Here is a 13,363-nt window from a genome sequence, read left to right as displayed (position 1 = left end):
CAAATTTCAGCCAATCATTTAAACTGTCTGTTGATGCAAATGATGCTGGGGTTGGAGCAGTATTGATTCAAGAAGATAAAAATGGTGCTGATCATCCAGTGTGTTATTTTCAAAGAAATTAAATAAGCATCAAAGAAATTATTCAAGAATCGAGAAGCAATGTTTGGCTTAGAGTTTGACATTAAAACATGTAGAAGTTTACATTAGTTCAGTTCCTTGTTCGATTATTGTATTTAGCGATCACAACCTCCTTACTTTAATCAGCAAGAAGTCAAAGACTACTAAAGTCGAGTCTATTTCGGGAATATAATACTGACATCTGGCACATAAGGGAAAAAATAATTTAATAGCAGATGTAAATTTCTATCTCGTATTTCATTACGTTGTTAGATGTATGCTATTTTGACAATAATACCGATATACGCCAAGCTCAGTACCTTTGAGCTTTGAAGTATTGACTAGTATAAGCTCCACTTTCTAATAATCGCGTAAAGCGGCGATTAAAGGTCTGTGCTTTTACATGGGGCATTTAATTATCTGAATATTAGTGTGCGATACAACAAAGTTCTTTAATGGCGAGGAGTAGGTATGATTGCATCCCCTCAGATTACACAACTGCTGGTCTACATGCTTTATCAATCTGATTATCCAAATATTAAGTGTGAAAATGTTAGCTCCTCAGCGAATCTTTGATAATGGGATTCAGATATAAAAAGAAAACACTTCTAGCTAAATCTGGGCTGCATGGAACATTTGAAACCGTTTGGATGATGCACTCCTTTAGGAAGTCTGTCATGATGGCGGATGGCGTATATATGCGCCGGTGCGTTGTCGTATAATATATGGAAAACTAGGATATCAATGACCGGGCGCTAGGTTCAGCGGTGTTTTGCAACATTTGGCAAAACTTTTGGAGTCAGAGGCAGGAAATGTACCTTGATGACGGGACCATTGTGTAAAACTCTCTTGAGAGCCTAAGTACATTGAGCTAGTGTGGTCTCTTGTCTTTTTCTCCGATCCCAATTTTATTTTTTTCTCCTGAGCCTGGTTCAAAAGTAAAATCCTTGTTTCATCACCTGTAAAAGTTCATTTAAACGTGTCTCATCACTTTTTCATGTCTGCATAAATAGTTGTTTGGCGATCTCAACTCGAGTCACCAAATGATGGATTGATTTTGAAAAACCCACTCTGAGATTTAAATGATTCGTCAATATATTAGAAGCAGATGAATTAATTCCTCCCATGTTACCTTAATCTTTACTACTTCCTCATCCATTACTTCTCTTAAAAACTTCTTTACTGGTGTGAGTGCGGTCAGTTCCCTGTGAACATTACATTGGTTGTGGTAATACCCCATTTTTTCTGTCTGAACTGGGAGGTACTCCACCCTCACCATTCAATCGCCTGCTTCCATCAACATTCTCAATTGGCAATATTGAAATTGTATCATTCATCATTTTTTGCTTTGTTTCTTATCTTTTGGATTGCGAAGAATGGCACAACTACTTACTTACCTTGACTTTACAACGTGCGCGCTTTTTCCTCCATTTACGTTGGGTAAATGTTCACATGGTTTATTATTTAATTACTTGTCGAAATGGACGCGGTAATGTGTGCACAGCACACTTCTTAATTGAGAATATCAGGGAGGACAAGGAGGAAAAAGTACAAGAGGAATACGCGCATGAACATATCTGAAAGTCGTCACTTGATCCAAGATAAATTTTTAGTTTCATTTCCCAAAAGTAATTATTTTGTTTTGTACATTATCTTATGTCTGATTATTGACATGGAATATAAAAAACTCTGTATTTGCAATTAGTTTTGAGGATTGTTAATAAAGGTTAGAAATTGAGTGCAACTTTATTGTAGATCCGGTTCTTTCGAATAAGAAAGTATGCTATATATTTAGACAGACGATCCACTTAATGTATTTGTTCATAATTGAACCAATCATTGCCATATTGCGCGGTTGGGCCTGATGGTCTGGGCTAATAAACTCCTTACGTTGTCTAATTTATCTATTTGGAATTAGTTGTCAAATGCTTATTCTTAATTTTAAAGGAGTTATGATAATCGTATACCGCATTGTGCAATGGAAACCTGATGGTCTTTACTTGGGACCACATTTAAATTTTAGTTACGTTTGGATCAGATTGGTGGGTTATCTAATCTATTTGTCGGTCTGGGCTTAGGAACACCTTATATGTTATGAGTTTTCTTGAGGGTCAATGTTATTGAGCATGTTACTCCTTTCCTTTCCACTAGGTTTCGCCACAAAAAGTCGAGAGATGTAATTAAGAGAAAGTTGTTTAATTGGCTTTTTAGAGTAGTATTTCTGTAGTACGATGAAAGTACATGCATCCTTTGTTAGTGATGCCATGCGAATTAGGAAGCGTTAGATATTGGGGTACAAAACAGATCAAAAACAAGATAAGAAGGTACTTTTATACGGGCTGTGGAAATTTGTTGATTGTTGATATAATTACATATCCTGGAATAGTATATTTTGCATAAATATTCACTTTAAAGTTCATCTCTCGTCCCCTTGCAAGATGCCCTTATATGGAATTGTAGCTTCTTATTACTGTGAGAACGGGCTTTGTCCCCTACTGTGCCCAGTCTATCAATTCCCTCTCCCAGGGTCAATCCCCACTTATCCCGATCCCGAGGAATCATTTTGGCCTATTTTAATGTAATTTCTGTTATTTCGAGAATATTGGTGCAATTTTCCAATTACTGGTTTTACTTTAAGTTCTTTTCTTTTTTAGTTTTCTCACAATTACGTTTTGCTTTGTTGTTCTTTTTGTTACGTCGGGCCAACCTCTCCTATAATATTGTTTGTGATATTTCCTTTTATTTCTACATTTGTGTCCCTATCTGGGGATAATGGTTTCCATCTCTTGTCAATGACAGAAACGTTTCCCATGATATTTTCATACATTGTTTTCCTGCTTTAAAGAAATCCAGATATCTAGATGGAGTTTTAAGTTGTTCTTGTTCTTCCTGAATCTTTCTTTTACTCTCTTTGACATATTTAGAACATTCATTTAAAATATGAATACACTGTCTGGGGTGAGATGACCAAAAGACTTGGATCAGTTTTGATTATGTTTATGACTTTGTAGTCAAACGGGTTTCCCAAGTTTTAAACAAAAGCTTTTCTACAGACACGTTCCAGTAAATTGCATAGCTAGCGCCTTTTTCCTTTGTTTGTATTTTTCATGTAGTCTGATTCCCCTGTCATTTCTGGTCGATTTTCTGCCTGATCGTACTGTAATCTAAATGATGTATTTCGGATTCGCTTGGCATAATTTTGGATTCTTTGTCTGTTCCTTCATTTGCAGTCATGTTAGTATGGAAGGACTCCGACATGCATTATACAGTCTGTTTATTTTGCTCCAGGATTTTAAGTCTCAGGTAGACTTTACGAGTCATATTTTCTACTGGTAGAGCTAACCGATTCCAGAGTTCTCAGCACACGGAGGGAATCGCTAAATGTAACTGTTTTCAGGGTCTGACTTGTTTGTATCCATTTAATCACTTGGTTTATAGTTCAAAATTGAACAGTATCAATAAACCAGTTGTGAAATATCCTCACCCACAGTATGATGTTTGTTTGTTTGGCTGCTTTGTTGGATTTGTTTTTGTTTGGGGGAAGTTGTTTCTTGGGGGTTTTTTTGTTGCTAAGGTACGTCCTTGGTCAAGAGATTTGGCTAGCTCTATTGTTTAAATCTGAGCTTATCCATTGTTCTTACCTTCTTTTTCCAAGAGGATTATCGCCCTTATTTATATTAGGTATTGATGTTTGATGGAATTAGTGGATATAGTTAGACTGATGTTCGGACTTTTGGACCTTGGTACGGGATCGGGGTATGTTGTTATTTCTGCCTGCAATAATATAGTTTTTTCCCTCCCTTTTCAGGTCATGGATTAGTTTACCTCCTGGTTAAATTCATGCACAGTTTGTGTCTGCGGTGTTTATTACATCTCTCTATAATAGCTATAGGGTGCGACTTGTCATGTATTGAGAGCCTCGTCGAATACCCAAGGAGTATCTCTTCCCGTGTTAGACTGATGAGTGGCTCCTCGGTTAGGGTCCTCCTTTCTTTCATTGCTATGCTACCAAGCACACTGGTGCAGATAACTAGAGCTTGGTGTTTTATTCAATCCGTGTTTTAAGTAATTTATTGTGTGACGAAGTATGGATGTGGCACCCATAGTCAGTTCTGGACTGAATAAGTCTCCTGCACAATTCAAGAAGTGTTGTCTGCTCCTCTCCACAATCATTACCTTTAAAGTTCCTCAAGAGGCTCAGATCCTGCCAGCATCGTCTTACTAGCTCTGTTATGTAGTTGCCACGTGTTACTTGCTAATCTAATTGTATCCCCAGCAATGTCGCCACCTTTTCAAATTTACCTTCTATTCTCTTTAGGTACAGTTCTGGCTGTTGTCTCCTTATGTTTGTTCGAGGTGTAAATATTAACTCTGTTCTTTCACCGGGATAGTTTGAAGCCCCAACTATTGGCACATCAACCAACCCCATCCAGTTATACACGTGATCGTCTGACCACCGTTTCAAAAGTGGAGTTACCCATCTTCCAGATCAATCCAGTATGGTCGGGTAGATATATATATCTGGGTCGTTAACAAATATGTTGAACAGTGTGGGGCTTAGTATGCTGCCTTGAGTGGTGCCATTTTCTAACTCGTATAATTCCGAGTAACAGTAACAGTTGCCCACTATAGAGGGAAGAATATGACTATTTTAGCCGGATATTACAGTTTGTTTTTATCCGCAGGATTTCAAAATTTCCTAGCTTAGTATATATTTTGGTGAATCTCTTGTTTAAGGTGTCCTTGATTCCACGTAAACAAAATTAGTTGAGGTGGTATGGTAACATGGCCGCTGATGGCTGGCTGATTGGCTGGCGAGGGTGGTGATGGTATTGGTATCTGTAGTTAAGTCTCTCACCTTTGTAGTCTACCACTGTCTGCCACGGTCATGAACGATGCTGCTAAGGCTACATGCCCCCACCACAGCCGCTTAGAGGGAAGTCCTCTGTTCCATTCTCGGTCGGTAGGTTTGGAGTGGATAGTAAACCAATTCCATCTTCTAAACGGCTTAGATACACGACCGTCCTTCAATAGTCACAACAGTAGGGATGAATGTATGAATGCACAACTGTCTGTTTGTATGTCTGTATTAAGATTACGTTCGGTCATTCAGTCATGTGAGATTGTTTAATGTGAGCACGGATTACTACTTAATTTCTCGTCGATGAGTAACTTGTCAACACCTACCGATACTTTACTGTATGCACAGAAAACAATTCATTTGCATGACGGGAATTTCACCAGGGAAGAGAGGGACCGTCAAGGGCCTCGCCCCGCCGCTGCATGTCAGTTTCTCTTCATCAAACCGTCGTTGGTTTGAAATATATCGCCCTGCACTTAATGTAGAAGATACGTGGTCTGTGCTTTAGGCGATTTGTTACTGAGAAAAGAGTGTGATAGGATTAGCATGTCCAGATGTTTTTTAATTACACATGCACCTCTTTTATTATTAGGATGTTACTTCATGGTTTGGTTTTCAATCATTGCCACCTTTTATGGCTGGGCTTAATGGTTAGGTTTTTAACCACCTTATATGATCTGATTTATGTGGTAGTTTGAGTGTGGAAATATAATGGTACATCTGCTTAATTATGTTGAATTTTTCATTCTTTTCGCTTTGCTCGGTTGGACCTAGTGGTATTGGACTTTAACACATTATACTTTAATTAATTTGGATTCAATCTTACGGGACCCTACAGTGACGTACCTTTTTACTTCGTCTAATATTACCACCTTGTGCGTCAGGGTATAATGGTCCGGTGTGGGCTAAGGACCACCTTACAACACCATTATTGGCCGAAGGGTCGGTTTGGATGATTCTAGGTATTGGGGGTTGTTATTTTGATCCAGTCTTTTGCCATCTTGTGTGGTGGGACTTGATGTTTGGATCTACGACCACATTATATTGCTGATGTATTTATTTGTTTCTGAAAGTTACTGACACTATTGACGGGTTAGTATAGAAGAACTGATTGGATATATAGATTTGTGTCAGATTTGTTTGTTAGTTGTAATTTAGGCTATACTATTGTTATATGTATTTTTCAGTGTGTTTTGTCTTAGTTGAGAGACGTGCTCTAGTAATCCAATTTTAGGGATTTAGTCTAGTAGCCAACCCCAATTCCCGTCCCAGTTGGATTGTCACCCTCTTGCCCCACCCATTCCATAGGAAATGGTTTCTGTTAATAAGTTATTATAAATGAGACTATTTTGTTTTGAAGTTATATTGTTGATTTGTTTACTTTTAGATTTATTTATAAATGTTTTAAAGCAAGGGATTCTATTTTTCTTTTTTTAATGTATTCGAGTTAAACCTGTAGACCGTTTTGACAGAGATTTTCCTCTTAGAGGGCCAGACAGACCTCTAATGTTGCAATGATAAATATCCCGGCAAAAGAAATATAATATTGTAATATTGAACTTCCCGCCAAACAGTCCAATAGTGTTGAACCTATGCACATTTATAACATATGATTTTCTCACAGCCACAACGAATCGAGATATGATTTAACACAAATTTCCACAGGCACATAAACATATGCAATAAACAGGTCATGGATACCATGAGAGAAAAGGAAATCGTCACATGATGGACCTTAAACCCACTTCTTAAGTGAAGCTTATTCATTCTGACTATAATCAATGGTTCACCCGTGGATGTGTAAAAGACTTGCGTCAGGTATCATAGACTTTTAGAAAGTCTGACTAGTTTAATTAAATAATTTAAGGATCATTCACCTGACGAATATTAATGTGTACCAGACAACATGATTGACACGATATTGATCCAGAGGTTTCGTCCGAAAATCACTGATGTGTGAGCATTGTATGAGGTTGGTTTCGTGTTGGATTTTTAAATTGTGATTAGTGTCAACAACAATCTGATTAAAATCTGATCTCCACTGTTGTGACAGCGAGTGCTTATGGGTCATGTTCTGTTGACCTTTGAATTAACCAATTGAAATGTAGCTTTCAGATATTTGAACGTGAATCAAATCGTTTGGTGCAGATTGGTCCTCTTCAGCCATATTGCCAAACGCCAAAGGTATAAGATTTCGTGTCATTGGCTGATACAAATAGCAATCCTGGTAATAACAAAGGCCACAAGAACATGACCCCAAAAGCTATCACTGTCAGGTCTTTACGCAGGCCATTGGAATATTTGATTTTAATCAGATTGTTGACAGCAACGAAATCCACGAAATAATTGAAACCACGGTATTCAGAATGTTAGACTATTTCTTCCTTTTGTGAAAATCATTGCCTATCTCATATCAGCCATTCATATTGAAGAATAAAATATTTTTTTCAGAATTGATGAACTAATGAAGGTTTAACATAAATTAAACTCTGCATGAATGGCTGTCGTGGTAATAAAATGGTAGATATATCTTGTAGTTGCCTCGTCCTATATTAATGTAATTTTATCTAAACTTATACCGGTCATACTATGGCCAGACACTAATCCTTGAACATCCCCTTTTCATAATAAGGGATGCACTTTATGAAAATGTACACTGAAGTATATTTTTGGGTGCTATTTTCTTTTTAAATCATCAAATTTTACGCCTAATTATACGTCGACAAATGTGCTGACCATTAGTCTATATAACCACAAATTGTATCTAGGACGCAAATTTGAATATATGAATTCATGCATCATGGTACGCTTCACAACTATTACACCAGTACTCTCCTACTGGGTTGAAGCCAGCAGTATCCGTTTTCGTCTCAAACGATTTCTCTGCTGAATAATGTATTCAGTAACTCTTTTCAGGATATTTTTATAGCGCTGTTTTGTCTAATTCTTTTCACAAACTCACGTTATTATCAACAAAAAAGTAATCAACAAAATATAGTACAAGGTAGATATATTTCCTGATTATTCTCTTTTCCTTCCTGTTTTCATCCCGACGCTCATTAAAGTCGTTACGTTTATATAATAAACATCTTTCTTTCCTTTACAACTCCTATTCATTTTACTGCCACTTTACGGTCAAGTCCTGAAGTTAACGTCCTGCTCAGCAGATGGTTACACACTTTACAGTCAAGTCCTGAAGTTATCGTCCTGCTCAGCTGATGGTTACACACTTTACGGTCAAGCCCTGAAGTTATCGTCCTGCTCAGCAGATGGTTACACACTTTACGGTCAAGTCCTGAAGTTATCGTCCTGCTCAGCAGATGGTTACACACTTTACGGTCAAGTCCTGAAGTTATCGTCCTGCTCAGCAGATGGTTACACACTTTACGGTCAAGTCCTGAAGTTATCGTCCTGCTCAGCTGATGGTTACACAAGTGGTAAGAAGTGTACTCTTTGAGTGATGGGCCTTGAAATTAGCTGACTGAATGTTTTTTTTTTAAAGAAAGTATTTTAAATTAACTGGAAACATAAATAATAGCATATCTGTTTTGTTGCATTTGGTATCGGGGCCTTCTACAGCTCCGAGGGCTACAAGTATAACGTACTTGAACCGCCTATGAAAACGGGGCAATAGAGAACACTGAGTGTGACCTTTTTTTCCAGGTCAGTAAAGCACCCTCGAGCATAGGTCAAGCCCTTTTGATGGTAACTGTGTGTCAAGAGATGATCGCTTTATAAAAAGCCGAACGTCTCTACCTATCATCATCTACTCTGCCAAGAGTAGAGAGGAGACACGACGGCTAGTGTGACTTGTTTTCGATCAAAAATAAGTAAGTATTTTAAATGTTGTTACGTCAGCTAACACTATATGTTGATATCTTGTACGCAGTACACCAGCTAATATCAGGCAAGCTCAGTTTCCATTACAGAGTTGACGTGTCCGTATTGAATACTTTCATTTACGTTTTCGCTTTGGTATATTCCTTCTGGTATTCAATAAGTTTTGGTGTAATTTATATTTTATCATGTATTATACAGTAAGTTTAATCCATAAGGAGAATTGGTCGTGGCAAGTACATAGATATTACGCATATAATTGGATGATGCGTTCATTTTACCGTAGCATTGAACTGTGGAACATCAGGTGAAAAATCATCATCATCTTCTTCTTCTTCTTCTCATGAAACATGTGTTATGGTATATGTAATAAAAGAATTTCTGTGTTGCTAAAGCTATCAATCCCGATATGAATCAGAGATTATAAATACAGTACGGTTTTGTACTAAAGCAAAGTGACAGTCACGTTACATGCACCCCGTATTAAGATAGAGGGAATATTTACTAATGTAAGGAAATAATATACGAGTGATATGGAAGAATTGCACTGTCACCAGTGGCGAAATTGTTTCGACTTTAAAAAAAAAAATTCTCAATTAAGTATCAATGCGATTAACGGTCGCATTACTGTATCAATAAACAGAAGTTCCAAACTTTAGATTGTACATATAGCTCTTCAAATCATGTATTTTGTCAACAGAATTAATGTTTTCGTGCAAAAATGCAGACATTTTTTTTTTATTTTTGTTGAGACCTTTCTTGCGCGAATTGATACAGCAAACATTACTCAGGTTCGAGTACTACAGCAACATGACAATTCTTCAACCTACTTCAGAGCCAAACATCATCAAGCAACATATTTTAATGCTTGTGAGTTTACTTGTAAGGATTTTGCTTGCTAGTTTGTTTTTGGGGGTTTTTTATTTTTTTATTGCACGCAGCCGTGAATTATGTGTGTCAGTCAACTTGCGAACAATTTCGATAACAGAGACTGCATCCAAACTTCGATAATGACTTGATTTCATTTTTCAATCGACACTAATCAAGTTCTAATTTCCCCATAGTTTTCAGACATGATTATGGCTGTGACGACAGAAATATTCGCAACATAAAGCAATTTACTGTCATATTTAATCACGAGTTTATCTTAAATATTTTGTATTATTTGTCGTAGAGATCAACAGGTATATTGTATGCATCCGTGACAAAGATTATTCAATAGCATCAGTTCAGGCACTGACAATTTGTACGATTCTCGCAGAAAACAAGTTATCAAAAGTTAGTTGAAGACTGCTTGTTGTTCTTTTCAGTGCATTATAATGCATTTTTTATGACGCCTTTTTGTCGACTTCCTAAGTTTATACTAGAGGGTCAGCAGACTACACATTTTAAGACTTAATAATCGAGAGAGAGAGAGAGAGAGAGAGAAAGAGAGAAAGAGAGGAATGAAAATAAGAAGAAAACAAATTAAGCACAAATATGGACATACGGGTCTGAATCACAGCCACAAAAACATTATCGCCACAGTAATGATAACAATGGCTTTGCCACTGTGGCGATATCATTTTTCTCCCACTGATATATTTCAATATTTCATGTTAAAATTTATAATAAATTAAACTATGGCTATGGTTCTGTGTCAGTAATCTGACGTGATTCTTCTAGGAACCAGTGAGCAGTGCTACAATCCAAATGTTCTAAGAAAATTTTCTTGAAGTAGTTGTTCGTGTCAAACATGTCAGATCGGCAGAATGGTCAGAATTTGATCTGTGAGGAGAATGGTTTTGTAACAATCAACAGAAAATGTTAGTGCAAGATTTATTTTTTATTTATTTTTTTATTTATTTATTTACAGGTTTCGTAAAGAGAAAATTGATAGTACAGTCGCAAGAGGTGAACTCCAATCTGCTGTCACTATGAGGAAAATCGTGCGACTATTTCTGTACTTTTCATTATGGCTGGCTCTCAGTTTAGGAGCCGTCCTCTTAAACATCATCAACGTTGATTGGTCCCATAATAGTTTTGTCAAGGGAGTCGTAATTGTAATATTCTTAAGCGTTATACAAGGCTCCGTTTTAGAAATTACAGTCCAAACGATTGCGACACTCATTGTGAGGGGACACTGCTGTGAAGTCGAGAAGGCTCCAGCTGACCAATTGACCGTAGTTTTGAACTACAACCTTCTGGCAACAAGCAAAGATGACATCGACGAGTGTTTTGAGACCATGTACAAAGGATACATGGGTAACCTTGGACCAAACGTTTCTGCTGTCCTAGTGAGCTCAACAAACGATGAAGAACTTAAAAAGTATGAGCTAGAGAAGCAAAACGCATATAAAGATATCATTTACAAAGAACTGTATAATGAAGGATTAGCGTTTTCGATAAGAGATTATGAATCCATAGATCCCATTCGATTAAAAAATGTTTGGCAGATGTTCGTAAATATAGAGCCACCAGTCTTTATTCGGGAATATTTGGATAATATATGTGACAAATATGTACGAGAGTTCATGGTACTGCATCGTGTAAGTCGTGTCCTTCGAATGTGTGGACAGTACCAGGACTTGATGTTGTTGTCAGAAGGAAATTATGAAGCATACAGTTACTGTGATCCGGAATATTACGGAAAAAGTGCTCGTCCCTACGGACAGCCTCTATTTCATGCTTCTGATGATGTCAATAATATTTTTGAACGTAAATTTGATTACACACTCGTCCTTGATGCTGACAATGGAGTGCCTAGCGGTTCAGTGACCGAACTACTTCATATAGCGGCAGCACATCCGGAGAGGGCAATAATTCAGCCAGCAATAAAGCTTCGTTGCGAACCTGACGACACAATTTTCATGCATTTACAATCTATTCAACAAGGCTTATATGAACCGATTACAATTGCTGTTATGGCCGTCTTTGGTCAATCAAGATTCTTTGGGAAGGCATTGATACAAAATCGTGCGTATATTGACAACCTAATTGGTACCAAAGACAACCTGATTGAACGTGTTCCAGTGGACATTCTCAGCCATGATGCATTTGTGGGAGCCATTACGAAACCTCTCTATGTTAGACAGGTTTACCTATCAGAAAAGCCATGTTATAACTACATCACCTGGAACATTCGCGAAATGGGGTTGAATAGGGGTGAAATTCTTCTCGCCATGCATTCTTGGCCAAATACATTTGGCTGGACAATGAGATTCATACAAAAGATAGTTCAGGGACAAAGCTTTAACAAGACCAAGGTGAGAACACCAAGTACGTTTGATTTTGTGAGTTTCTACCTTGCTCATCTGGCCTTACGGCAAATGCTTATGAAACCACTGCTGCTGCTGTACATCTATATTCACTGTAGCGTCAGTCTTCATTATTCATACCTCTCCGTTATTATCGTCATATTCTTGGTGGCCGTCTTCCCAAAGCTTGTAGCATGCAACATGAAAAACTACAAAGGCATGCTTTTGGAGACAATAGTCTCAATCAGCCAGTTCACACCAGAGGTTGTAGTAGGTACAGTCCGTATTTGCCTGTCCTGGATAGACAACGTCTTGGGCACTTTCCAATCAATTACACAGAAGGCCGTGGAAGAAAAAATCAAACTCTCAAATCCATTTGTTTCCAGTCTGAAACACTTATGGGGATATTCACTGTACGCCTTAATACAGGTAATTGCTGTCTGCCTATATTTTAAAACAGCGAATCCAATTGTATTTATGTTTTGGTTTGTATTCCTACTTCCGTTTTACTCCACATTCACCTCGCTTTCACCTAAATTGAAACGCATCTGTAAATTAGAGGAAAAGAACGCAACCAATGTAGAAAGCATTGTAGTTCAGCTTCCAAATATGTCAACAGAAGGAACTAAATTAAGATTGGGCACGCTAGCTGATATTTCGTTTAAATTTAACCAATTCTTTTCCAAATGCTCCAAGTCGAAGGATCTTGCTGAACGTGGTTGAGTGGAACTTATATAAACGTTGGTTAAGAACAGATGTTACGATTCTGTGGAATTAAACTTTGTAAATGATTGAATTGAAACAAACAAGTTCAGTACAATCAAGAAATAAATGTACTTCCCTGGAATACAAAGTGACAACTCAAAAGACACAGTATTGTTCATGTCTATTTGCCAGTTACAGAAGTCTAATGATGAGAAATTGCCCTCGTTGACCGATTCTGTACCTTAACATTATTCAGCTCCATGCTTCGATCTCCTCGTGACCATCAATAACAGGTGGCTAAAGTAGTTAACAGAAACAAAGAGTAGTCACTATTGCGGAATGGGTGCAGGAGACCTTTGAATATGCCTTTCACATTGTCCAACCTATAACTTGTCCAAAGGTGTGACTAAAGCTAATAGGATGGAATGGCCTTGGTATGTATTACATATGGGAATGGAGGGAATAGAGAATGGCATTCAAAATATGAGGGTCCAAAACTATAGCCTTGTTAGTCCACGGGTTAATCCAGACCTGCGTCCGAACCAGCCAGACGCCAGACACAACAGGGCCACAACCTCAGAGCTCCACATTGTACACAGTACATCGG

The 13,363-nt window shown here is 37.7% G+C and overlaps 1 protein-coding gene across 1 annotated transcript; it reads left to right on the top strand.

Annotated features, from left to right (window-relative positions):
- The first annotated feature begins 10,731 nt into the window (after positions 1 to 10,731).
- LOC149795533 (uncharacterized) lies at positions 10,732 to 12,774 on the top strand. The gene has a single exon (XM_089963814.1). The coding sequence runs from the start codon at positions 10,732 to 10,734 to the stop codon at positions 12,772 to 12,774; it is 2,043 nt and encodes a 680-aa protein (XP_089819940.1).
- Positions 12,775 to 13,363: the final 589 nt, after the last annotated feature.

This window comes from Sinohyriopsis cumingii, chromosome 7 (genome assembly GCF_028554795.1).
Source record: "Sinohyriopsis cumingii isolate HCF-2022 chromosome 7, ASM2855479v2, whole genome shotgun sequence".
NCBI lineage: Eukaryota > Metazoa > Mollusca > Bivalvia > Unionida > Unionidae > Sinohyriopsis > Sinohyriopsis cumingii.
The sequence above is the reverse complement of the archived record's forward strand: the minus strand, read 5'-3'. Positions and strand labels throughout refer to the sequence as shown.